General features: G+C 42.9%; 3 protein-coding genes across 15 annotated transcripts; all 3 read right to left on the bottom strand.

The window, feature by feature from the left end:
* Nucleotides 1-245: 245 nt before the first annotated feature.
* Nucleotides 246-27,942, bottom strand: LOC6534167 (pericentrin). Of its 12 annotated transcripts, XM_039374389.1 has the most exons (15): nt 27,924-27,942; nt 27,702-27,802; nt 17,060-19,078; nt 16,106-16,999; nt 15,902-16,042; nt 15,505-15,720; nt 10,219-10,344; nt 8,988-10,151; nt 8,628-8,795; nt 7,550-7,573; nt 6,773-7,438; nt 4,081-4,791; nt 1,830-3,985; nt 1,652-1,762; nt 246-1,119 (listed from the first exon to the last, which is right to left on the bottom strand). In XM_039374389.1, exons 3-15 carry the CDS (start codon nt 18,590-18,592, stop codon nt 813-815), a joined length of 8,217 nt encoding a protein of 2,738 aa, XP_039230323.1. In that variant the 5' UTR covers nt 18,593-19,078; nt 27,702-27,802; nt 27,924-27,942; the 3' UTR covers nt 246-812. The 12 variants fall into 12 exon arrangements, with proteins under 12 accessions (XP_039230323.1, XP_039230320.1, XP_039230319.1 ...); XM_039374386.2 differs by lacking the exons at nt 27,702-27,802; nt 27,924-27,942 and adding an exon at nt 23,235-23,702 and having other exon boundaries at nt 246-1,116; XM_039374385.2 differs by lacking the exons at nt 27,702-27,802; nt 27,924-27,942 and adding an exon at nt 23,235-23,701.
* LOC26535678 (putative odorant receptor 71a) lies at nt 11,151-13,375 on the bottom strand. 2 transcript variants are annotated; one of them, XM_015195002.2, is made up of 3 exons: nt 11,927-13,375; nt 11,602-11,868; nt 11,151-11,552 (listed from the first exon to the last, which is right to left on the bottom strand). In XM_015195002.2, the coding sequence occupies exons 1-3, from the start codon at nt 12,740-12,742 to the stop codon at nt 11,499-11,501; spliced, it is 1,137 nt and encodes a 378-aa protein (XP_015050488.1). In that variant the 5' UTR covers nt 12,743-13,375; the 3' UTR covers nt 11,151-11,498. The 2 variants fall into 2 exon arrangements, with proteins under 2 accessions (XP_015050488.1, XP_039230328.1); XM_039374394.1 differs by having other exon boundaries at nt 11,602-13,375.
* LOC6534168 (myb-like protein I) lies at nt 24,220-27,798 on the bottom strand. The gene is made up of 2 exons (XM_002094816.4): nt 27,702-27,798; nt 24,220-26,786 (listed from the first exon to the last, which is right to left on the bottom strand). Exon 2 carries the CDS (start codon nt 26,721-26,723, stop codon nt 24,804-24,806), a length of 1,920 nt encoding a protein of 639 aa, XP_002094852.2. The 5' UTR covers nt 26,724-26,786; nt 27,702-27,798; the 3' UTR covers nt 24,220-24,803.
* Nucleotide 27,943: the final 1 nt, after the last annotated feature.

The raw sequence follows: 27,943 nt of genomic DNA on the forward strand, positions 1-27,943 counted from the left end.
TTGTAATTTGAAAATATCAAGTATACGCAGTGGATTTTAAGCTTGTTATTGCGATTTCTTTGACTAAGTGAGGTATAATTTAACTTTTGTAAACGCGAATTTCCTTTGCTTGCTGACTTCCTCACTATAATTTTATTGTTGTGTTTATCAAACGCCTTGTTATACTCACCTATCTTTTATCTTGACTTAAATAAAGCTCATTTCATTTTACCTAGTGCATAGTTAGATAGAAGTAATGCAATTTATACCTCTTCAAGATAGTAACTTTTATTTGAATAATGCAATGAATTTAATTCTTAATTGTCCAGTGAATTCTCACCCTTAAGGCACTTTCCCTATATGTACAGAAAACATTCGATTTATATAAAGTGAAATAATAAACAAAGCTTTTCCAATGTAAAATAAATTTGTTTACTCAACTTAGCAGGAAACTTATACAGTCAGAAACCAAATAAGATAAAACTAAACATAAGTGACTCTGGGAATTGTTAGCCAATAGTCAGTCGAACCAATCAAAATACTGGGACACGGATAGGTTTATGCTTATGGCTACATTTGGGCGGTAAATACAAGTAACACTTACAGACGAATACATTTCTAAGTTTGGTGTGTTTGCGCGCACGCTTAAAATAGGTTACAACAGCTTAAGATCTAATAATGGGGGAAATGGTACAGGTGATTAACTCTAAAATGGATCGCTTGTCCTACATCCTTGATGCTTTCATGCTTGCAGAGTGTCTTCGATATGGCTTCACTTAAAGTTATGGCCTTCCGTTGAGTTCACCTCAACGGAACTGTGTGCTTTTCCGGACTTAATGATGCCGCGCATGCGCTCTTTTTGGCTTTTGCATCGTGGGCCAGTCCAATCTTGCCAGTGATGGCAGATTGTTTTCACTATTGTTGTTGGCGATGGTGCTTTGCAACGAAGTTGTTGGCGCCTGGAGGGTGAAATCCGAAGGCAGCATTATGGGCTGCACGGTGCTGAAGTTAACCATCGGCGGTGAGAGGGGCGCATAGCTAAGGCGGCCCATGAGGTTGTTGTTATTGGTGGGTGGATTCGAGTTGGGCCCAGGCAGTGGCGATTGGGGAGGCGCCACATTGAGGTTCAGTCCAGGACTTCTAAAAAGATGTACCACATTAGTCTTCAGTCATAAAGAAAATGATTTTAAGTGAATGGGTGATTTCAATCAATTTCGAAGTGAGTTTTAGGCAAAATTGCATAGTTAGTAAAACTACAATTTGAATAATTCAGTGATTCCTGATTGCACTCTACTGCACTATAAATTAAAGGCTATTATTGTTATTCCTTATCGATGTTATACTTTGTAGCAGCTAAACAATATGCAAGAGTACAAGTTTTGGGATTTAAAAAAGAAAGTTAAATGTTGCTAATTGTGGGTGAGGCACCTTGATTATTAATAAATTAATTAAATCTACTTTAGTGACCAAAGATACTATATATCAGGTGCATTCGTATGAGAACCCAGACCTTGTAGACGCTAGTTCTTGGCTCAATCGCCTTTTTTTAGTTTAACTTTCATATTGACGGTTACTATGGGCATCTTAGAGCTTAGAGGGACGAGAAAATGAGGATTATGGCAAGGCTTCTATGTACAGCAATTGATTTCAAATTAACCTTTGCAAAACTCACCTCTGCTGAGTTATTGTGAAGACTGACTTGCTCACAATCCGCTTTCCCGTGTGCCAAATGCGTCCAATGTACTTGATTCGCTGGATGGCAATGATCGCCAGGGCTACCGTCCTAAAAAGAGAATAATAAAAATATTAATAAACATGTTTTAACCCTTTAAAATTAAACACAAACTCACTTAAACTTCTTTTTGATGTTTCGCTGTGGAGGCTGCGGAGCACCTCCTCTTAGATTCTGCAGAGCCAACTGCTCACTGGCCTGGTAGCCCTCCAAAGTGAGCTTCAAGTACCTCTTCTGGTAGACCAGCGCCTTGCGATGAGACTCCACTCGTAAGTAGCGACCGATCAACTGGCGGCAGCGCTCCTCCAGCTCGGTGACGTTGGTGTTACCAGCGCCACCCAACTCTTCGCATTTCTTCTGCAGAGCAATACGCTCGCCCACCAAGAACTGGACCGTCTCGGCCATTTGCCGGTTCTCCGCAGTGTTCTCCGCCAGCAGGGCGTTGATCTCCTTCATCTTCTGCAGGAATTGCGCCGGCACATTGTCATCGGTACTGTGAGCCAAGCGATCATTGGCCTGGGCTAATGCCTCAGCTAGTTTGGCCTCCCTCTGACCAGAGCGACTCACATCGAAACGCAGTTGAGTGACTTTTTGCTCTAGGCAATCCCTTGCTGCTTCGGCCGCCAACAGTTTGGACTTGAGTTCATGGATCTCGGCCTGGAGTTTCACGTTCTCTTGATGCTGACGGGTGCGTGTGTTGGCTCTTCGCGTTTCCGCCTCCTGGAGTGTGACTAATCTGGCCTCCAAACTTTCGATCTCACTTGCTTGCAGAGTTAAACGTTCATTGAAGTGTTCAAGCTCTGTTTCCGCGGACTCCTTGTCTCGGGATAGCTTCTCCATTTCCTGTTTCAGGCGCTCACAGTAAGCCACCCGCTCCTGAAGCTCGTTTTCATACCGCTGGCGTTCTCGCTCACTGCTTCGTTGCGCATCCGCAGATCTCTCCCGTTCCCTCTCGTTCTGAGCCACCAGCAGTTTAATCTCACTGCGCAGACGATCTCCGAGTTCGGACTCGAAATCAGCTCGTGGAGATTTCCTGGGCGAGTCGCCCGGTGATTTCAGTAGCAGGGAACTGTTTCTTCTACTTTCCGCTCGCTGCAGGGATGTCAGCTGCGTTTGAAGGCGCTCACAGCGTTCCCGTTCCTGATCCAGCTGCTTGTGCAGCTCGTCCTCGGCATCAAGCGCAGTCTCCAGTCGTTTCCGCATGGCTTCTATGATAATCACATCCTGCTCTTGAATGTCCTGCGAGTGCTGTTTCTCTCCCAGAAGCTCCTTGCTTATGGCATCGCATTGCTCACGCTCCACGGCCAATTGAGCACGAAGGGCTTCCAACTGATTTAGCAGTTCCCGCTCGCCGGTGAAGTTCTCGTCGTCGGTGCCATTGCCAGTTCCTGGCAAAGTCTCCTCCTCCGTTTGGACGCCTTTCTGCAGCTTCTTGTCCAGATTGTTCTCCTCTTCGCTTTCAATGGCTTTGAGGATGTTCGAGTCCAGCTGGGCAGAGTAGTTCAATTCCTTTTCCACCTGCTGGGCAATCTCGTCCACCGAATACTGCTTCGAACTATTTTCACTGTTCTTCAAGCGCTCCAAATCGCGTTCTAGTGTTAGAACCTGCAGCTCCAGATCTCCACAACGTCGTAGAGCAGCTTGCAGCTGATCGGCCTTAATCTTGACCTCACTATTGAGTTTCTCCAACTCCCGTTTGCGAGCAGCAGCTGCATCTTCGCATTGTTCATGGGCCGCACTAACACAATTCAGTTCCTTGCGGAGATTTTCTCGATCAGAAGCCGCCTGGGCAGCGGTCTCCAGCACCTTGGACTCCAGGGTCTCTATGCGAAGCCTGTACTTTACTTCACTCTCCTCGTAGCTCCGCAGACTTTGCGCTTGACGACTCAGTTTCTCCTTCTCCTGCTCCAGTTCCTTTTGCAAATCGTGTAACTTGTTCTCCAATTCACTCTGCTGTCGCTGCTTATCGCTTTGCAAATCGGATAGCTTCACACGCAGTTGATGAATCTCTGGAGGAGTTGTTGGCTTGGGCATAACCGGTGTGTGCATCAGCATACTGGGCGTCTTTAGCTTGGAATCCTCCGTTAGGTTGGAGAAGTTGATCTGCCTCGGCACCAGACCAGGCGTTAGACCTTCGGTGCTCTGGGCAGTGACTCCCATAGCCTGGAAGTAGTGCGGGTGCTCGAAGGTGTTGACCGGGTAGGGGACGATAAAGCCACTTAGGTCATCGGTGCGCTTGTGTGTTAAGTTGGCCACGGCTTCCTTAGAAGTTTCCTGAAACAAAATAATAGAATGAAATGAGGATTAAATGTGCATAAGAGATATATACTTCTAGATCCTTAAAGCCTCATAAAGTGGCAGACACTTACCATTGTCTGGTGCAGGAAGCCGCCCGCACCTTCGCTCATCTGCAAGGGAGCGTTCATACTTCGCATGGCTGCCCGACGCTCCACATCCGGCTCGGGGAACTCGGTAATCGATCCGATATCGCTTAGGGTTCGGCCACTCAACTTGCCACCACCACTTCCCTCCTGTTTTCCAGCTCCTGCTCCTGCCGGGGATGAAATCAGGCTGCCATCCTGATGAGCTGCCTGCAGTTCCTTCTCCTTGGCCTCCAGTTGATCGCGCAGGTGATCGATCTCGTCGTTCTTGTCCGCAAGCATAGTCTCCATGAGATCCGGAATAGCCAGGCGGTTGATCATCTCTGTGCGTATCTTATCCTTCAGCTTCCCGATTTCTGCTGCCTTTTGCTGCACTTCAGCCTGCAGTTTGTCTACCAGACTGCGATCTGGTTGTGTGCGCACCGCGACTCCCGCCTCCAGACGCATTATCTCCTCCTTGCTGCGCTCCAGTTGCTGTCGCAGGGTGGCCATCTGCTTGTCCCGCGCCGCCAGTTGCTCGCTCAGGTTCTGCACTTCACCCTGGAGTTCATGGACTCGGGTATTCAGGTCGGATGTGCCAGCACGATGAAGTTGCTCCGCCCGCTGGCGTTGCTCCTCCAGGCGATTTTGGAGTGTAGAAATACGCTGGGTCTGCTCATCCATGCGACCCTGCAGCGAGTCCCGCTCATGCTGGAGCTCCTATAAAGAAAGATTAGATCAATTTAACCTAAAGGTATTGAAAATATATATATTTTAATACATTCTAGCTATTCTACGTTTTGATGTGTGTTCATATCTTCATATTTCTTCCTTATTAGTGGGATTCTACTCAGTCAAGTGGTTGTATCTGGCTGTCAGTTTGTAGACTCTGGTGCTCGTGGGTGAGTCAATGGCCGACCATTTGACCGTTGGCTTCATCTGCATTTAACCCTTTCCAACTTCAATTAAAGTAGATGTATTTATCGTATCTCTCCGCACTGTGGTACTAATGCATGAATATTAAAACAATTGAAGAGAGTTTTTTGTATACAACTCGAATGAGGAACTGACATGACTAATTGTGTCATGTTCTTATCTTAGCTATAAATATATCTTGCTGGATATGGAATGGAACTCTCAAGTTTTCTTTGGAGAAACATGTGCGCTTAAAATATTAAATTTTAACTAAAAGCAGAGAATTTTGTAGATTCATTCATAAGGTAAATATTTTCATTCAAATTGAGCGTCGATAAGAAAGCACTTTGAGATGCATATATACAAGTTCCGCCACTGTTCTCGGTATCTTCGCTTTAGTGCTGGCATCTCTTTGCTGTTGTTTACTCGGTTTGATCCATTTATATTCATACGGGCATGGATGCAGCTTCCCCAGCAATCTGCAACCCCTTTCCAATCGTGCAGCCTCCCCTTTCTCCAAACAACTCAGCGGGATGCGTGCCACAGCATAAATAAATTTATGGAGGCATTACCGCATATTAGTGCTCCAATTGGGCTGCAGTGCGAGAATGCATATTGTAAACAAGCTGGGCTCCTGTTTTTCTCTCTTTTCTTTGAATCGAACTCCCCCAGTGACAATAAGGTGCAACACTTAGGGAGTGATGGATGGAATGTGGCAGGTGCCAGGGGCGCCAAATGATTTGTTTTACATTCGATTTTCAAGTGGCATAAATAATGAGGCGTGAATTTGGGATGGCCACAAGATATGAAATCTATTTTTGAAGTGGAACAAACCGGGCATTTTTGGGAACAGGGAGTGATATATTTCGGTGACAGCGTGTGCCAAATTCCCAAAAAAAATATTTTGCCATAAATCACTTATCTCAGGCAGTACAATTGCACACTGGCGTGAAGAAAACATTACGGCAACCGAGGGCACAACAAATGAACTTAAATTAAATTATATATTTATATTTTGTATGATTGCCTTTGGCGGAATTCATCAAAATAAATAAACATTCGCAGCCGCACACCAATTGTCGCACTGAGAAACCTTGATCGGATATTAAAAGCTCCATTTGAAAAACTCACTCGCAGCGGGATCTTCGGACCCAGAAACATTTTCGAAACTTCCGCAGCCTGCATCCAAAATATTAGATTTATTCTTAATGAAAATTATATATAAATTGTATATATATGTGGCGAATATTTAGTTTGCGATTCAAAATTGTCTATATAGATGCGAGCATTTCTCCCGTTTGAACTGTTCAGAGTGCCATTCTGAAGGCAACTGAGTGATGCTGCCGATCAAGAAAACTAAGAGGGTCTATCACAAGAAAATTCTTTTTGATGCTCAGTTGCGGGAGAGGAAAAAATCAAGAGAGAAAGCATCTAAATATACGTTGCATTTGAAATTAACGATTTATCAAAGACACAAACATAGCCGTTTGAGTTCGAATATAGCGAGGTTGGTGAAGTGGATGATAAGCGGTTTAGCCGGCGCTCAAACCATACCGGTTCAAACGGGCCGTTTAAATTCGTAATTACCGTGACTCGAAAGTAAAAGAATATATTGGATTCAATTACTTTAAATATTGAAGTTGTTTAAGGGTAAACATATCAACATATTACTTAGTTTTTAAAGACTAACAAACACATTCTAACTTGATCAATTAAAGACAATATCCACTTTCAAGATAATTCTTAGATAAATAAATACATACATAATAGAAATTTATGAACTTACCACGCAAGCGGCGCGCATTTGATGAACCTGCATCTCCAGGTCTCGAATCCGCTTGATGGCCGCCTCCTCGACGCGAGTGTGCCGGTCCAGCTTTTCAGTGACGCGTTGGACACCTTCCACGGTGAGCGATGGATGCGAGGGTGAACCCACTGCCGTGGGCTCCTTGCTTCCATGAATGGACACATCTTCGGTGACACTCAAGCTGGCCGAATTGGAGGCTGCGTTGGAGTTGTGCAGAGATTCCAGAACCTTGGTCTTCTGATCCAGCGTGGTTTCAATGTCCCTTAACTTTTCCGCCACCTGACTCAAGACCACACCTTGTTCTGCCGTTGGTCTACTCTGTTGCAGCTTCTCCTCCAGCAATCGGATACGGGACTGATAGCCCTCGCCGATGTCCGTCTTCAGGCTGTGCACCTCCTGCTGCAGGACATCGTTGTCCCGCATCTGCAAGTTCACATATTCCTCCAGTTGCTTGGCCTTCTCGGCCAGAACTTGTTCATTGAGTGCCTTCGTTTGGACTTGGGTCTCCAGCTCCGAGATGATCTCCCGCAGCACGAAGATCTTGTCAATTGAAGCCTTCAGTTCCACCTCGAACTTATCCCGCTTGGCATTCGACTCGCTCAACTGCTGATTTACCTCCCTGAACTGACTCTCCAGTTGTGCGTACTGTATAAAAATAGAAAGTACGTTAGTAATGTTGTAAGAAATAGAATTATTAATGGACCAATGAGATGAAAAGTGTGCGGGTGCGGGTTTCCATGTTAGTGACCAACTTACATGCTTTCGCTTCGCTAACTTCAACTATTTTTTTTAGAGTGCACGCAGTGGCAAAGGGGTACAGGTGCATTATATTGTAATTTTAGTTGCGGTTTGATTTATTGGGTGCATGCAAAGAATTCCAAATACGTTAATCACTTTAATATAGTTTTCAATATACAATGTTGATTAGCACGCAGAACACTTATGGTAATTGCAGTTAATGTAATATATGTCGAAACATAACAAAGAATAACCCTTCAGTTAAATAAAACATAAAAGTGTACATAAATATACCCTTCCTTAAATATAGTGTCAATTAGTAAGGTAATTTAATCAGGAAACCATTGAAAACCATTTGCAAACTTTAAAACTCAAAAACTTTCATAAGAACAAAAAAATTAAATTTAAATCCAAGCATCAACAACTTTGTTGTAACACCTCATTGATTATTTTGCAACGAAGTGCATATATCAGAGCGACATTGAAAGTATTCTCAACCCCCCAGAGATCTTAAACTTGAGGTAGCTTGGCTAAATGGAAACTGATTGAAAGGCTCCGACTCACTCGCACTTAAGTGCCCATATCTTGGGGTCTATAAATATGTCGGCAGATGCTCACAAAAGCTCAGGCATATATACACACGAATCGGAGGCTGCCCTTGACTCCATTGAATTGCCCCCATGGGATTTACAACTGAATTATGGCCGAACAGGTGCCCCATGCGATTTGGTAAACTCTTGTCGGAAACGATGACTTCAATGGCTTCCAGAAAACACAGTGCCTTTGAAGCAATTATGTGTTAATATTTTCGAAAATGTGCGGAATTGTGTCAGTTAATTAAAAAGGGAAGGCCACATGCTGGGACAACTTAAATAATTATATGTCTATAACCAAACTTACAACCAAAACTTAAGCTATGAAATCATAATCCAAAAGATAGATAGAAATAAAGAGTAAAACAAATGAAAGGACAGAGGAAAGGACTTTGTGAACCCAGGCAAGAACGCAAACGAAAGTCAAACCAAGCCCAAAATCAAGATTAAAATCAAGATCAAGATCCGAGAGATCATAGATAGGAACCGTGGACTGGACTCACCTCCTCGGAGGCATTGGCATAGGAGCTGTGCTCCTTCTCTTTGTCGCGCAACTGAGCCTTTAGCCGCTCGATTTCGCGCTGGAACTCATCGCGTTCCTGTTCGCGTTCGGCGGCCTGATCCTCCAGGAATCGCCTGGTATCCTTCAGCTGCTTGTCAGCGGTATCGATCTGTGTTTGTGTGTGTGTGGTTATAGGTCAAAGGAGAGGGCATCGAAAGGGTGGTAAGTTCATATAAGTAACCTGGCTTACGGACTACTCGAGTTTATTTTTGGATCATGCGTTTAGCACTCAAAGTAAAAAGTTTGGGGGGAAAACTCAAAAGGGGAAGATGATCTGTGGGAAGACCGTTTCTGAACTCACCTGAGACTGCAGATCCTCGCGGTCCTTTTTGCTGCACTCCACCACCTTGTCGCCCTCGCGGCAAAAGTCCTCGATCATCTGCAGCAAGGTGACGGTGGAATTGCCCAGATCTCTCGAGGGTTGCTCCTTGACCGGAGAGGATGAAAGCAAGTGACGCGCTCGCTCTTGGAGGGCAAGGAAACTGGCCGATGATTGATCCAATCCCTGCTCCTGCAAGCTCTTCATCGTTCCCAAGCCATAGCCCTCATTGTAATCGGTGTGGTTGAGGGAGTTCAGCTGGGACAGCTGATCCCTTAGAGCTTGCAGCTCCTGTCCCAGCTCCGCATTGCGATCAATAGTGTGACTCAGTTGCTGTTGCAAGTTCTGACGATCCGCCTCCGATTTAATCAAGCGATTCTTCAGCTGCACAAGCTGGAAGGTCAGCTCTGAGGCATTTCCCGCATGCTCTTGAAGATCTGGTGGTAGGGAGGAGTGTGATTTTCCCGCCTCGGGATTGCTGTTCTTCCTCTGATGGGCCACGCCCATTTGCTGATCGTTCAAGGAATTTGTGCGCAGGAATTTGGACAGTACTTGTTGATGCACCGCAGCTGTGGTCTTCAGACCATCTTCCGCCTCGCAGCAGAGCTCATGCTCCTGTTTTTCCGGTTCGTCCAAGTGCTCCGACGACTCATCATGTGCCCGCTGCTTGTGCAAATCCTCTGACAAATGCAGCAGGTAGGAAGCTTCCGACTTCAGACGCTCCAGGCAATCATTCAAATCGAAGTCCTCGCTGGGCTCTTCGTTGCTCTTGCTGTCGATGAACTGCACCAGACTGGGATCCTCCACAACTTCCAGCAGACTGTGCACATCCGGCACACGGAGCATTTGCTTCGTGTTATTCAGGGAGCCACTGAGCGTAACCTCCAGATCATCAGCCCCATCTTGACTGCGACTGTGGAAGAGCAGGCGTTGCACCTCCTCGGAGAGTGTGGCATTCAAATCCTCCTCACAGTTGGCCACACACTTGGCCAGCCGGCAGAGTACGTTGCGGAAACTCTTGGACAGCTCCCGCAATCCATCCCGTTCGCAGATCACCTGCTCCAGGTCACGGGCTGCATCGAAGGTCAGATGGCGCTTGTTCTTCCGATTCAGCTGCTTTTCAAATTCTAATTTCACCCGCGACATCTACAAAAAACGACACATATTAGGGATCAAGTTGTATGTGAACTGCATGTATGCATCTGTTACTCACCTCTTCGGCATGTTTAATGTTCAGCTGAGTGATCTCCAGTTGACTCTTGGCCGTAAACTTCTCGCGCAGCAAGATCAGCTCCTTGGGCCAATGCTGATCGTCCACGGTGTTCTCCGACAATAAACTCTGGAAATGCAAATTGTTTACATGGATTAAAAACTTTTGTTTATGGATGTGAAAATGTGTGAAAAGCTGTTGCAACATTCGGCTGCATATTGCATGGGAAAATGCGGACAGTTCAAGCTTTTAGATCAAACTTTTTCCGCCTTTCACCAGAGCATAAATATTTATGGTTTCAACTCAAAATATTTACATGATATAGATGGGAAGTGATCTGTGTGTGTGTCTTTTTTTTCACATGTTTGATCTTCATTCTGGCTCATCCCAAGTCGAGTGTGTCGAGTCCCTTGAGGGTGGCACAAACGGAAACCGAGCCAGATACATAAATCTTAATAAAAATTTTCCCCATCCAAAACGTAGAAAAGAAAGAGTGCATGGAGTTGGTGCTTATTTTTGGAGTGAACTACACACCCTCGCTCTTGATTTAAACATGAAATCGCATTAAATACAATTAAATATAGCTAAGAGTTGATGATTCGAAAGTAATTCAATGAATTATCATCACTAAGTTGTCTTATCTCCCATTTGCCGCTCCATTCCCCACTAGAGGGTCGTGATCCCAGCAGATTGTGAATTTTCTTTGTTTTCAATCATTTTCATTATTTACTTGAGACTTTTACGTAGCCAAACATAACGATGGGCTAAAGAATTATATAAACATGATTGAAGTGGATACGTGAGTTAAAATGCAATCTGGCCTTGAACTTTTAAGTTATAATATTTTTTAAAAATTTCAATGACTTCAAAACCGAGTTTTTTTAATATTTAAACTCTTTACATAAGCTATAAAATTATTGTTTCTAAGTTTTAAACATAAACATAATTCAAAGAAATTATGTTTATATTATTACAAGGCACTGAAGTGTGTTTTTCGATCCCCTTTGTTTATTTGGTAATAAGTAGTACCAGAGCTAAAGCTTTTCCCGCAAATTTTTGAGCACGTCCAAATTCGAATTTATTTTCGTCACTTGCATTTCTACATTTCATGTGCACTCAACATACAGTATATATAGGAAAACGTGTATTTCGTGCAATGCTACAATATATTTTTAGAACTTTGCATAACAAGACGCGCGGCAATAAATCTCCAAACGAGCTGCGAAAACTTTGGGCTAATCCAAAATAGAATGCAGAGTATTTTATAGGACACAACTTCGTCTCTATTGGTTCATGTTGAGCAGTAAGGCCAGCAAGCTGTATGCTTGATTCATGGTCTGAAATAGAGATATCTTATAGATAGAGTTTTCAGGAAGACAATACCACCTTAGTGAACAAAGGTAAACCAATATGGAAAAAGCCACCGGCTTTTAAGGACACTGGTCGATTTAAGTACACCATAAACATCAAAACTAGGCGACGCATTCGGGAATTCATATCCGGCCAGTCGGAATTGTACATGGAATCGGTCAGCATATTTGCAGAATCGATGACCGCGTTGCCATATATGGTGGGCAGCATGATTTGCATGATCATGGCCAATAAGTAGTTCATCATGGCTGCAAAACCTGGCAAGTCCTGCAGGACGGGACTCTAAACAGGGGTTAACAGAGTTATAGCCGATTGGAAAGCCTAAACTGCAGACGCTTACCATCTGCATGCTGTAAATAGTGAAGCAAATGATTAGGGAGCTGACCAGGATTTGGGTGAACGTGCTCTTCGAAATAAAGCACTCAATGCCCAAGGCCTGTTGCTTGAGTCTGCGGTGCAGTTGGACCAGCTCCAGGAACGTCTCCCTCAGATCCCTGTCATCATGCTGAAGCTTACCCAATCGCTGGCCCAGCATTCGCAGGCACAGGGACAGATGCAGCATCATGTACCAGTTAACGGCGTCCATGGTGATGTTGCACATACAGGTAACCGGAATGGTTATGGCCTGGTAGATGAATGGATACCAAAAGAGCGCCGGCTGCCGCCAGTCGAATGGTGTCCACATCCAGAAGGGCAATTGATTGGGGATATCGAACAACGGCTGAATCACAATGAATGGAATTACGCCAGCACTGCACAGGCAATAGAACATGAAAACCCGGCTGAAACGTCGATGCTCGAATCGCCACATATCCACTTCCTGTTGGCTTCTCAGCTCGAAGAGATCACACGTGCTCCATTCGGTCAGAATGCATTGGGCCACATGGGCGTACTTCCAGTTGTTGATCATTTTACCGCCCAACGCAGTTGTGGTTAGGCAGATCAAAAGGACATCCGCGGTATGCTGTATGTCCCTGCTTCTGATGGCCTCCACCCACAGCAGCACCACAAACAACCAGGTGAATGGCACGTGCAACGCATATCCCTGCCAGTTGGTCCAGTTCGGCCTGGATACCGATTCCTTCCTTGGCCAGAGTCGCCACCACTTCAGTATACCCGTCAAGTAGCGCACCGGTCGAATTCGATCGTAGTCCATTGCCCAAGTCCCAGTTCGGATTGATACAGTCCGATTTGGGAGCTACTTTATATAGGACTGCCCTAATTGGTTTCCTTGATTGCTTAATTTTTGGGGGCGGACCAGGTACCGCGACTTTTCAATTAAAATTCACTTAGTCCAGCCAGTTGGCTGATTTTACATGAATCTTAATGTTCAATACCCTATACCAATACACCATCTTTGCCACATAGCTTTGCCAATTTGAAAGCTGAATTTTTGTTACATTAACTTCCTGTTTTAGAAGTTGAGATATTAGAGTATTATTTAACTATTGATTGTTTCAAGTTTAGCGAAACGATCTGAAAGCCTTTCTTTATAGCTCTGGAGCCCCGGGAAGTTGACTAAATATAACCCAAATGAAGATTCCCAGAGAAACCGAAAACTTCGCGCCTGGAACAAAAATAAACTCCTCGTGGACCGATTGCGACTGGAAATGGGAATTCTTCGGTTTTAATTTCCTTTATTTTTGGGCAGAAAGGGCAACGACTCTTCAAGTAATTTGGGAGAAAGACACATCTTTGACAAAGTGCAGACTGTTTGTTTATTTAGTCTGTGTTTTTTGGATGACTTTTGAGTGATGGACTCTCAACAAATGCAGTTTGTTTAGTCAATTTGCTTTGCTTACTTTTAAATTTCCTTCTGGAGAGCTGTAGTTTCCTTCTTTAGATCTGTAGTTTCCTTTTTCAGATGCGCAGTTTTCCTCTTTGGTTTTCAAGTATTTTAGCACACAAAAACCGTTAGATTTAAATCAACACACTCACAAAAAAACGCCAATTAATGGGCACAATAAAACCACGTACATTAGTTCTTTGTTTGCACAATTATTTTCCGCTTTTCGGCAATGATTTGCATATTAAGCTTTTCACGAAAACCACTTGAAGATCGCGAAGATGTGTAGAATCAGAATCTATAGCTAGAATTCTCCTCCGCTCTCACAAACCGTTTGTATTTGTATTTTATTTAGATGAATGAATTATCCGTTATACTTAGACGTACGCACGCATTGAAGTAACGGAAAAGACTGAACGCCACCCAAAGCAGGCAGCGCATTATAATGAAAATCGGCGGAGAGAGCGCCTGAGATCGTGAGAGAACGCGTCAAGCAGTTCACTGCTTGCTTTCTCTCTTTTTGCTAGTGCGTGTTGGAATTAATTCAAATTTATGAGCGTTAATTTTGAAAAGTTATATGGGCAGTATCTACTCTGTCTTTCCACTCTTGTGGGGGTGTTACTGCTCCACTTTTTCCCCTTTCATTAATCCCCAGCTGAGCCTCACTTCCTGCTTGGACTTTATGAGCTCCAGTTCATGACTTCATTAGATAGGTGTGAAGTATATAAAGTATTATGCTGTGACAACGACAACAGGACGAGCACATGTCTATCAGCGGCTATTTGGCGCGCTCTTTGGCCGCTTTTAGATATATTTGTATCTTTGTATCTTTGCATTGTCATATTGCCCACAGAATGTCTGCGAAATTTGCTGTTGGCAAACAGACCGATCGCCAGATAGCCCCCATATGATACATATAAAAGACTATTTTCTGACAGCATAAGTGGGGCGGGAAATTTTTGGTGAACAGTGGTAGGGTTTTGTGCCAGAACGATGCGTTCTTATAGTATTTGAATAGTGCGTAAACATATATTAGATATATGTAAGTTAAAGATCTTTGTGCATACATATATTATTAGTGGAAAATACGATGTTGTTTCTAGATTTCAAAAAGCGGAGTTTTGACTTCAATGCTAAATCATTTTAACAATGCATAATCCAAATCAAAGAGATTTTGATGTAAGATTATTATTTAAATTCATTAAATATCTGCGATATATCATTTTTATTCCCATTCTCGATGATATTTTTATTATTTACCAAACTAATCCCATAGAATATAACATATATCCCTTAAAAATTCCCCATATTCTCAAATATATCTAATACATCTTTCCAAAACATATTCTCCCTATCAACATGACCTTTAACCAGTATCTACTGTACACACAAAGGCATCTCCAGCAGTCTTTGACCTTCGATTGACTTATTTTGGTGTCGCACAAAAGAACAACAACTTGTGTCCCGCGAAGCTCCAACTAAAGGGAGGTCTTCTCTATTTATCCCCAGCATTTGCTGACACGTGGCCACCATATTTGGTGTGGCAGCGAGGATTGAGGCGCCCGCTGGAAAGGATTGAGGCATCTGTCAACGACACGAGGAGATCATTGACTGCTGCGTATAAATAGAGGCATCCCAGGTACCAAAGTGCACACTGATTTAATGCTACATAATTCGAAGTGAGTTGAAAGTTCTTTTGGCACACGTTTGTGGCAGCATGATTTTCATGTTGCTCTTTCTTTAGACCTCTCGTTGTTTTCCTCTTGCTTTCATTTCAGTTTTTTGGCTGCTTGACAAATTTCGCACGTTTTTTCGTTTTCATGTGAGCTGCGTGCAGTGTTTAAAAATAATTTATGCTCGGGAAGAGATTTTTGCAAGGGAGACACTTAAGATTAGACCAATCAGTGGCGTGAATCATGCACACAACGATCGCCTTGATCATTAATTAAGCTGCTTATGATTCTAAAATCTCTTTTTATAATCTTTGGATAAATCATTTTAAACGATTAATGAATTAATTTTATGTAACAAACACCGAGGAATATGATTTATGAACCAATTTTGAATAACAAAAACGTGCATTGAGATGAGTTAAGTTGAGTTGCATGCCACATGCCTGCCTGTTCCCTCACCTGAATCTGCTGCTCCAACTCGGTGGCGATGTCCTGCCGCGCCAGAGCCAATTGCTCCTGCAATCTCCTCTCGTACTCCTCGATGATGCGCTGGATCACCTGCGACTCGTTGTTGAAGTTCAACTCATCCTCATCGATGATGATCAGTGAGGTATTCGCGACTCCCTCTGCGGATTCCTGATCCGGGCAGGTACGTTGGGGTGATTCGGTTGCAGGCTGGGTTAGTTTTTGCATTTGGGTTGGCAGTTGATTGCAGGTAGTTACAATTGGTTTAGTTCGTTTTATTGGGTTATAAAATTCGGAGAGAAAAACAAGAATGGACATGCAGTTAGCACAGTTAGTGAAAACAAGCTTAGATGTACACTGTGATCTGGGATTCGAAAAGTTGAGTGCCTACCTTATAGTCATCATCACCCTGCCGGCGCTCATAGAACTTGATCCGATCGCTCAACTTGCGCACCTGATCCTCATGCGCGCGCTTTAGCTCCTTAATGTGGGTTTGGTAGAAGATCTTTAGGTCGGCCATATCCACAGTATTCTAAAAAATATAATTGCGCACATTATAATAGGCAATTCTTAATTAATACAAGAGTTCACTCACGTCTTTTTCAGTTTGTGCAGTATTTTCTCCCAGTGAATCCAAGCCACAAGGAGTCATTTGCCTGTGACTGGGACTCAAAAGCAGCTCAGCTCGCTTCCGTTTGCGGGGAGAAGGTTCCTTGGAGGACACGGCGGCGGCGGCTTCCTCGGGCAACTGATCGGCCTCAGAGCACTCGGATGAACTGTCCCCCGCCTGATGCTGTGACTTGTGCGAGAAGACATCGTCCGAGAATTGCTTCTCCAGATCGGCGCACTTGTGCTCAAAGTACTTGCGCAGGTCCTCCATTTGCTTGGCATGAGCTGCCTGCTGGCTCTGTTCGCTGGTCAGCTTCTCACTCTCCCACTGATCGCGGGCAATCTTTAGCTCCTGGGCGCCAAGATCACGACACAAGGCAATCTGCTGGTTCAAGTAGTCGTCGAACTTGCGCTGCACCATCTGGAAGATGCGCTGCTCGGTGGGCAACAGATATGTGTGGAACTGCTCGATTTGCTTGCTAAATGCCGGTGTCCAATCTGGATTTGAGGCCTGCAGTCCCGATTCCTCGTTGGTTTGGAACTGAGGTAGCTGCCTTTCCTTGGAGCTACGAGATCCGCGCTCTTCGTTGTCCGTAAGAAAATGACGATCCAGATCGTCATCGCTTTCGCTGATCAAGTCCATGGAGATCTCCGAGATACGCTGACCGGGATTGCATTCTTGATCTGGCCATACGGCACTCGAACGCTTCACTGCCTCGATCGTCTCTTGCAGTTGCCTACGCAAGTTCTGGACTTCGCCGCCCAGACGATCTGAGTCCGCCTGCAGCTTGTCACGCACATTCAGCGATTGCTGCAGTGAATCGGTTAGCTTCGCAATCAACTCATCTCTGCGTGACATCTCCACATAAATGTCCAATGTCTGTGGGGCAAATAATTATGTTTAGTTTATGTTCAAATTTATAAATATAGTTTCACTTACGGGGCCGCCTAGTTCATCCTGAAGAGTGCGATACTCTGTCGAATTGGTCATTAGCGAACTGGAATCCCTTGCCGAAGCTGGGCCCGCACTGGATTCTCTTCTTGCTGTCTCAAGTTGCAGATTCAGCGAAGCCAAACAGTTGTCCTTGGTCTCCAGTTGGGTGTGCAGTTCCTGTACTTTGGCCTCCAGTTGCTTCAGCATATTTAGACTCACCAGACTGGAACTGCTGCCTCCAGCTTTATGTGCTTCTGGCTGCTGCAGAGTTTTAGACTCGTCCAAGGAGAGCGAAGGCGGATCCTGCTCCTCTTCGATAGTTGTGCTCATGGAGAGCAGTCTCTCGCTTTCCTCGGTGATATCCTCCAGGACATCCTTGGAGAACTCGTTGAGAGGCACTCGCTCCATTTGCTTGAGCTCTACATTGCTGCCGCTGCTGGTTACTTGTGTTTGCTCCGCTTCCGTGGGCGAAAGTTTGGGTGCATTGTCCACAATCATTTGCTGATTCATGGCCATCAATCGCAGCTTCATTAGTTGCAGGGAACTCTCCTCATCATCGTCATCGTCTTCATCTTCATTCTCCTCCATTTCTAGAATGGTTAACTCTAAGGGCTCCATCACATCTGCTTGCAGACGCAATGTGGTCAATGCTGTAGCAGATTTTCGTTCTAAAATCTGAGGTTGTTGCAGCGCAGGAAGCTTCAATGCCTGCAAAGTAGAAGTAGAAGTGGGTCTGATGTCCACCTGCACCTGCTCCTCTGGCTCTTCATCCAAATCGGTGACTAAATCTTGTTTCTGCGAAGTATTGAGTGTTTCCTCAGCCTCGTAAGTGACCTCCACCGATTCATTTGTGGCCACAATTTCCTCCATTGAGTGATCCTGCTCTTCGGTTATTTGGCTTTCGTCCACCTGAGTTTCCTGTGGAGCACTGGCACTAATGGCTGCACTGTCTTCGGTTTTGTCTTCTGTCTCCTGGACTGGTTCCTCAACCAACTCGGATACATCATCCGTAGTGCTTTGGTTACTTAGACTATGATCTACAGTCTCCTCATCCTCGTGCAGGGAATGCACCGGTTTCCTCTGCTCCAGTGGCAAACTAATATCAAAGTCTTCATCGTTAGAGGAGAGACTAATATCCACTTTGGAGCCAGCCGGAAGATCCGTACCCTCCTCGCTGTCATCCTCATCGACCAGGAAGTGCTGAGCCAACTGACCACCAGATAGCTGGGCATCATCGATGCGAAACTCATCGGCATCCTCATCCTCTGCCGGATTGCTAGTCACACTTTTGGCACTTGATTGCTCATCCCTTGGCCGGGCATAGGCAGCCGCCTCCGATAGAGATTCCAGTGGAGTATTCAGCTGCTCCTCTACCTCACTGATCTCGATGGCTTCTTCGATCTCCTCCTCAATACTACTGCTCGTTGTGGTTGTGGTCGTTGCTGTTGTGGCCACAACATCGGACCTGCTCGGCGTTGTTGCCGTCGTCGTTGTTGTGGTCGTCGTGGTTGTCCGCTGATCGGCCATGTCAATGGTCATGGAACTGGTGGGCTGCTCAATGCTGAACGACGACACCGACTGATCGTCCTCCGTGAGACTGAGATTGTTCTGGCGCCTGAGTAGTTCGGCGGTATCTGTGGATGTAACCGCATATGGGGTGCTACTCGATGTTACACCCGTCCAACTGCTCCGCGAGATTATGTACGTGCGCGTGGAATCATTCGAATCGGAGTCGCAATCATCTGCTGCTTCCTTATCGGACACACCACTGGCCACATGTTCCGATTTCTCGGCGGACTGTTGCTCACTCGACGCAGTCGGCTTCTCAAATATGATATTTAGCGTGGGCACGAACTCAACTTCCACACAAGTTGCTGCCGCTCCAGTGGCGCGTGATGTTGCAGCTGTGGATGTTGCTGTTGCCACGGATGTTGCCACGGATGTTGCTGGCAATTCTTCGAGAGACGCCGCTTCGATCGCCTTATAGCTTACACTGGCACTGGGCGGCCGGAGCAGCGATGTGATCTGTAACGTAAATAAAGCAATATTAATGGCCATTGCATTTATGTTTCCCCGAAATATATTGCCAAAGTATTTCTTTGATGAATAACACTTGAAAGCGTAGGAATAACACCATTTCGCTTTATAGTTTGCTTAAAAAGCAAATGAAATTTATGCTTATCACATAAATATTATAAATTTGTAATAAGCAAATAAACAAATAAAAATAATAATATATATACACTGAGTTCGTTATAAGCAAATCAAAATAATAAAGTCTTTCCTATGAATCATGGTTTAAAATCAAAGTAAAAATGTCAGCATAATATTCATGCGAATCTTAAGTTTAAAACTTTATTTCCTAAGAGATATTTAATGAAATGTTTTAATGGCAAAAGGCAATAGTTTCTGTATAGTTTATTACCATAAGGTAATATCACAAATAGATTTATGGGAACACAAATACATTATGGTCAAAAGTTTTCTACAAAACTAAGTTATTGCCTAAGAATTGATACCATTTGTGTTAGACACACGGCTGCTGATACTTTACTGCCCCAAAAACATTAGAACATTCGGATTTGCTTGAACAACAAATGAAATGAAAACAAGAGCAGGTTTTCATTTTTCGTTGCCCCACTTGTTGTGCCACCAGGCCGTGCCACTTGAGTTATAAGGCAACACGCGTCGGCTGCCGCCATAAATTTATTTTCTAGATTTTGATTCGATTTAATGATGTCACCCAGTTGTCAACGTCTAAAGGCGCATTGTGAGGATTCTTTTCGAGGTTCGCCGTCTTGGCGGCCCACTAAACTTGGTGGCGAAAGGTGTTAAAAAGCGACTTTATTGCGTAAACAAATGCGATTGGAAATGTGGGCAATGATCGGGCAACATCCAATTTCAAATTGACCTGCATCTCAAGTGTGGATCGGTTGGCTATCTTTTGGAGAATTGAATATGCTACTGCTGCCCACAACCATTCTTTGATGGATTGCAGCTGTGTCGGTTGTTGGTTTCCCATTTAAATTATAATTAGAAGCATTCGAGGCATCTTTATGTTTAGTAATAAACTTCCCGTTCCCTTCGCGGAGGAGTTGCATGTGTTCGGATTAATTATTTTTGGACTTGCCCACATTAATTATGAAAGACGTCTCTGTCCACTTGAGTGATCTATATGTCTGAAGGTGTTCGAAACGTGTGCCACACATGCATCCGTTCCCAAATCGAGTGGGGAAATATTAAGGCATTTTCCAATTACATTTCTCACAGCTGGAGATCTAATTAGATCGCTTGCATTCCTTCTCATATATAGACATGTGCCAAGGCGATGCATTCGACGGCTGAATAATAAACCTTTTTGAACTTATCGTAGATCGAAGATTATACAGTAGATGTTCGTTTATATGCTAACTTATTGAAAGAAATGTTATTTAGATTATTAATATTTTATTTCCTAAGAAAATATATTTACTGTTGCCAGAAACTTGTATATTTGTAATTGTATAACTTAATACTATTTTTTATTCTTTATTTTTTGATTACTTTTATTTTATAAAAATTATAGCTATTAATTTATGCAAAGTGTAATTTGCATACAATTCAAGTCCGTACTGTAATCGAACATCTGAGAAAGATATTTTCCATATTACACATACGCCATGTGGGTCAGGCCGTAACGCTTGACAAGTTTATAGAACATTTGCGGAAAGTATTTGTGCAAAAGTTATCCAATTCCCGGCCACATGGTGGCTTGAACGTCCTTGAACTTGTCAGGACAAAGACTAGGACAACGACAACCCATTCAGGAAGTACCAGGCCCGCGATAAGGATATCGGGATAACAAGTTTGCACCCATAACCATGACAACGGATTTTCTTCGAGTGTGCGTGAAAAACGAAAACGAAAGTCTTTCCCATTCCGTGCAAACTCCTTAATTTGTTGCTATAGTTTGGACCTCTTTTGTGGGCCGTTGTTTGGGTGTGACACACATTTCAGGTGGATCGTCTGAGGTTTTTGCACTTCGGCGACTAATAACAACAATGCCACTCCCCTTCAGAACGCGAAAAGGGGGCGGAGGACCTAGCCCAACGTCTCAGTTAATGGCGCTGACGCCTTTCCTTTGATTTTCCACCAGATATTGTCGATAAACCCTCAATAATGGCACGCATATTGGCGAAAATGATTAAATTAATAGCTTTGCCTCGCGAAAAATTGACAGTGAAATATGTCGGACAAGAATAAGTTTGGTTCGGAGAAGGGATTTTCTTTTGCGTTGTTATGAAAAAAGGTTACTTCACTTTAAAGACCATCCATATTTTATATGAATTCTTGAACACTTTTACATTTAACACCTTCATATTTTATATAAATATATGTACATTTGATATATTCACAGTTTTTATCGTACACACACATTTGTATAGATTACATTATTTCTTTTCCCTTACAAAACAAACCTTATACAGCATTACTCTTCACAATTATAGTTTTAATAAATAATATTTAAAAACATCTTAAAACATCGTATTGCACCTTTCCTTACAAACATTTTGAGTCTAAATTTATAGAAAATAGACTAAATACTATACAATTTTCCTATGTCACTACAATGCACAAAAGAGCACTAATGTGGTTCATTATCAGGCGGTTTCGAATGATATTAACACACTTTGGTTGGCGAGTGATGCAAATGTCACTGGGAGATGTTAAAGATCACATTGCGCACAATGGCTGAACTCACATGCAATTTCCCCATTTCGCTGCTCGCCTCTCATTCGATTCAATTCAGCAATGAAGTTATCAATTAAATGCAATTTACAATCACTTGAAAAGTCCATATATCGACAGTGGCTATTATGGGTTACATTGTGCAAAGTTACGCGTATATGCAAATGTTTCGTAGATTTTTTAAACAATTTTATAGGCTCACAGTCACTGGCACTGCACTCTTATCTTTCTTTATAGAGCTATAAATGTGCGGAAAACCGAAAAACGAGCGACGCGACCGCCTGCAGTGCAAGTTCTTTTATAAATAAAACGCCCGCAGAGACATTCAATTGAAATCAGTCACTCAATCCGAGGAAAATCAAAAGAAAAGCGTTGGAAAAGAGCAGCCGCGGAGAGCCCAAGCGATTGAGAGCGAGTGCCACGGAAATTTGCAACGCGGTTCCACGCGGTTCCGTGCACCGAATGTTCGCTCCCATTTTTTATTTATAAACAAAATGTGTGTGTGGAACATAAATTTGTTTGCAAGATGGTGATATATGCTAAAGAGTAGTTTTAAAAGCATTTAGAATTATTGCATACTATTCGAGATAGCGATAAATGCTGAAGCAGGTGTACATGTATTTAGAATCAGTATGTTCGACATTATTAAAAAAGTGTTATATTGTAGTAATATTTTATAATTACTAAATCATAATTATTGTTTTATAATTATTAATATTAATTGAATTTAGGTTGAAAAAAAATGTAAATGCAAATGTATATTTTATTAAAATTTGTATATAAATAAATAAGTTTATAAATAAAATTCCTTTTCCTCATTTTAAAGCTCATTTGAATTATTTGATAGTTTTTCTATGCATATTCCCAAGATAATTTTCATATAGCGGAACATTATGAGGCTTGTTCAGCAACAAGTTGCAGAAACATTTTTCGTCAACACATTTTAAAAGCGAATCGGTTATTGTTGCAACACATTTTTTTACAATACAATTAAAATTGACGAACCATTTATTCATCTTTTAAAATTGAAATTAAAATCGGATAAGTACGTTGAAAATTACAATATTCACTAGAAAGGTGTACTCTAATATGCTTTTTACTGATATAAATTGTTATGCTTATGAAAATTATTATAAAAATAATATTTATTTCAATTTAAAATCCGATAAGCGTTTTTCACTGTAGATTGTTTACAGAATGCTGAAGGGCCTTGTGGTCTTCTAATCGAAAGTTCAAAGGCGCATTCAATTTCGTTTTCGTTTGTAAACACACTTAAAAAACAACAAGTTCTGTTTGTGGATCGCATTGAATTGAAAACATATCAACACACATAACAAGGCGCATTCAACCCACATTTTGGGGATTTTATTCTTAATGCAAGAGCGAAAATTATAGATGTTTGGGTCCCAAATGGGTTAATACTTTAATGGATTCCCGTGCTTGTTTGGCTTACCCAATCGTATAGAGTGTACAGATTCATGGTGACTGCACTTGAACCAAATAATTTATGGCCTATTCCCTGTTTTTTGGCCGCCTTTGTTGACACTTGCGCCTGTCAGTTGGCTATATCTATAGGCGTTCTAGATGTGGCCCGAATGCGATCCATTTTCTTGTTGATGTTTACGTTGTGATTTTGATGACACAATATTTCTGAACTTTTTCGGGTTGATTTGCTTACAAACACAGACGAATGCAACGAACCGAATAATTTTGTAGGTTATGTTGGACACTTTACGTAAAATTTGAAATTTTTCGAGAATTTAAAAGTTCTACACGAAGACAACACAATGGGGGAAACTAGCTACATAAACCGTGAACTCTTAATTTATCATTATGTGATTTTCAGTGCTCCGCGAGGGAGAAAAAAACCGTTAAATCTGAAACCTAAAAACAAAATAAACCAATGGTGCAACCGATCTGAAACAGTTGCACGTAATAGCGAGCGCGATGCAACTGAGAACAAAATCCATTGCGAAGAGTCTTTATATTTTTTGGATATCGTGGGATAAACCCGCTCTTTTTCTCCCCACTGCAGTATACTGTAATGCTCAGTGAAGCACAACACGAGATTGTTTAAAAATAATCAATCGTAAACAAAATCTGTTGCAGTCGGGGGGAGAGTGTGGGGAGAGTCGAAAAGAGAATTCACTGTATTACTACCAGATCGCAGGAGAAACAAAGAGAAATCCGAGAGTTAAAGGGGAGGAAAGTAATCAAGTTTTATCGGCTATAAATAAGTTCTAAGCAGAGGTTCAGAAACTACGTGATATACGATAAGGAATGATTTAAGGAAGTAAGAACATATTTATGGGCACTAATGTGACACTTATTTATACGCTAGAGAAACATAAAACTTTCTTTGTATTTCAATTGTTCCAAATATCCGAAGTGATATGGTAAAAGTATCTTAATGACTACATAATAAAAATATTAAAAACTCAATGAAACATTTGAATGCTCTGAAATGAATAAGAACAAATTTACGTATATTTTAATATAAAATATTTATTTTATCTATTTGTTATTGCTTGTCGGTAGTTAGTCTTAAAGAATTCGGTGAATATACCAGTATCCAATCTGTATATTCACATAAAAATATCATTCGATTAGTGTAAATATAGTCCTTTATACACTTATTAACAATTGCTAGTCAGTTATTTTTTTATGAATGCTTTTAACTCTATAAATATTTCCATATTTTCTAGGCATCCTGTTGTAAGGCAATTTCTGTCCCCCTCGGGGATAATATTGTCGTGTGTTTTTTGTACTTTATAAATTCAATACAAAATTTGAATGTCGTTCGATAAATTGCTTTCAATACGTCAGTTTCCAGTTTGGCAGATCTTTTGAGCATTGTTATTGATCCTAAATAATTTGGCTAACGAACTTAAAATTCGAAAGGCGTCCAATAATTCGAGCTGATTTTGCTTTGTAGTTTTGCTTTGTCGCAGTGCTACAAAATTAGTTTAGTTAATCACATTAAAAGGTGAAAGTGGATGCGAATTCCGTATAACCTTATAGGTCAATTGGGATTTCCGCCCTCCTTTTGCTTAAACTTGGTGGAGTATTTGTAGAAATCGGACATTTCAAAGGGTTTCGTCACCTCCTTGTACGGCTGGAAAGTGGCCTGCTGCACAACGGTCATGTTTTTGGGCGACTCGATGCGAATATCCGGCGATAAACTGGCTGCGGCCACGGTTAATGGCGGTGACACCAGCGCCGTTTGTACAGCACTGCCATGAGCCAGTCCGCTTGTGCTGCCATTGCCACTGTGACTTAGGTTCTGGTTCTGAGTATGAGCCTGATTTGCAGGTGGAGGTCTGGGCGGCGGCGTTGGCTGCTGCATTTGACTTGGCTTAGGTGGTAGGTTACGCAGTGCTGGTATGTCGAGAGGTTCCAGCGGATACGACACCGATATCCCCAAAGTTTGCTCCATGGCATTGAGGTACGATGTCGATTGACTCAGCAGGGCTTTCGAACTGGTATTCACCGCATAGCTGGCACTGGGATAGTTTGGTGTCGGCCGCTGGTTGGACATGGAATAGTGACGACCCGCCACCGACATGGACTGCGAGGAGAGCTTGGCGCGGGGTTTAGTCGAGACCATGGCAGCTGCGCCGGGATTACTACTTCCATTACTACTCCCAGCTGGACTGTGCGGCTGTGAATCCATGTGCCTGATAACAGCTGGCCCATCTAGCGAAGATTCCAGCCACTGCTTGGGCTTGGGCTTCTTTTCAATGGTCGTGGACGAGGATGACAGTGAGATCTCATCGTGCGGCGGAAAGCGGCTGGGTGGCATAGGCACCGCCAGCATATCGCTGGAGTGCGATTTCACCTCAATTATACCCAATTGTGGAGGTGTTAGTGGTGCTATGTGTGACTGAGAACGCCAGCGATATTGCTGCTGATGCTGGGCAGCTTCCATGTCCACGGAAACGTAGCTGGGTGCCAGGGATATCGCATCTAGTTGTCGCTGGTGATGTAAGGGATTACGCTGTTGCTGCTGCTCGTAACTGATATTACTGGGCGATGGCATTGGGGACACATATTTCTTGATGTTCTGACTTGATTTGATAAAGCCGCCCTCATTGTAATTTTGATGTGTGGGCGATAAGTAGTATTTATCACACTGCACTATAATTGGTTGCTGTTGGGGAGCCGCTTGTGGCGGTTGTCTTAAAGTTGCCACATTGGATGAATTTGCAGAGTACATGGATATGACATCCGGCTGTGATCTCTGGTAGTTCATGTTCATCGCTAAATGAGCTTGTTGCTGATGCTGCTGGCGCATATATTGCATTTGACTTGGCGTGGGAGTGGGTCGCTTCTTTAGGGCACTCTTCACCAGAGGCGGTTGCTGTTGCGCCTGCTGCTGGGCCACGCCTATCACCAGCATATCGCCCGCCCCCGCCGATGAGGAGGGTTGGTAATTGTCATATTCTGAGCTTCGATTCGATAGCGTTTCCGACTGTCGATTGTTATTGTTGTTGGTCATCTGGCTTTCGCGGCTTTCCCGACTCGTTGTACTTTGTTTTCTCCTCAGAATTGAGCTGTTTTCCCTGGCCAAAGCTTGAAGCTGCTGTTCATGTTTGTACTGTTGTGCTAATTGGACAAAAAACTCATTGACTGTCATGTGCTCGTAGTTGCCATTGATGATGGCTGTCTCCTGTTTCTGGATTTGCTGCAGCAGCCAGCTCTTTTCGCTGAGACGCTGCTCCAAAGCCTGTTTCCTGGCCTCCAAATTCTCCTTCCTAACCTTTGGATCATCGTCGTTTTTGTTTTTATTGTTGTTGCTACTGCTACTGCTGCTGTGGTTATTGTTTATGTTGTGCGTATTGTTGTTGTTGTTGAGATTGTGCGTCGAGTTGCTCGTAGTTGCCGCCTGCTCTTCATCTTTAAGACTGGCCATATTTCTGCTCTTGGGCGCTTTCAATTGCATCGCCAGTGGTTCGTCGGCTTCGTTGGTGGGTTGTTGGTGCGGGTTTTGATATTTCGGGGGATCCTAGAAAAGACAAGCAGTCTTCGATCAATCGCCTCCTTAGCTCATTTTGTTTTTATGTAATTTATGTGTTTATTTTGGGGTATTCTACCAACTCTGATACAGCTCTTTTATATTTTCTAAACATATTGAAATCATTAACATTAAGAAATTTCATTGAATGAAACCTATGTTTCTCAGTTATCCTACAAAGATATCTGCAATTTTTTGCAAATATTCTTAAGAGCTTATGTATATTGTATGAGATCTCATTGTATCAGAGCTCTTAAATACCCCTATATGATTTTGTTCAGAGTTAGCTTTTTGAATTAGAGACGTGCACTAGTTTATTAGGTATTAATGCATTTTGTTGTATGTACAGACTTAGTTATTGTTTGTTTCCGATCTCCAACCCGTTTCATCACGCACCACAACCACTGTAAACCTTGAAGCGAACCCTCTCCAAAAAATGGCCACAACATTTACCCAAACATAGAGCATCCCGATGAGGTGTTATTAGTTTGTTGTGTGTGTGTTTTTTTTAAATAGTTTTTGTTTTGTTTCGTACAGTCTTGAGTTTGACCTTCGTGGACGGCGATGACTTAATATCAAACGTGCAAAAGTCGTTGAAGTAAGTGCGCCTACAGTGGATGCTCGTTGAGAGGAACCAAACTGGTTTTTTCTCCGCATTCTTAATAATTTCCATCGTGGGGGTTGGTTTCTAATTAAAGAACCTCCACTGTGCATGTTTAATGATGTGAAATGGTGTGCACACATACACGTACAATAACAAACTACGCTTATGACTAATAAATAAATTATAATGCATACATTAAACAGATCGATTGGCCCACTCATAAAAAACAACAAAATAACAAAACAACAACAAAAACAGGTCAAGAACGGAAAACTGTTAAACAAAAACAACTCTTAACTCACCGAACGAAGACCTCTGTTGTTGTTGCCGCTGCCTCTTTGGTCGGTGTATGTGTGTGTGCGTCGTCGTAAAAACAAACATGAACCGTTATGTGTGGCAGCGCCTGTGAATGAGTTAATTTTTAATTGTTTGAAATTTAGATTTCGGCAAATTGGCAGAAAAACAACATTTGTTTTAGCCACTCAGGTGATAGAAACAGTACAGAGAGGGAGAGAGGAGCACACCTTTCTGTTTTATCGGTCGA

Source organism: Drosophila yakuba, chromosome 3L, assembly GCF_016746365.2.
Source record: "Drosophila yakuba strain Tai18E2 chromosome 3L, Prin_Dyak_Tai18E2_2.1, whole genome shotgun sequence".
Lineage (NCBI taxonomy): Eukaryota > Metazoa > Arthropoda > Insecta > Diptera > Drosophilidae > Drosophila > Drosophila yakuba.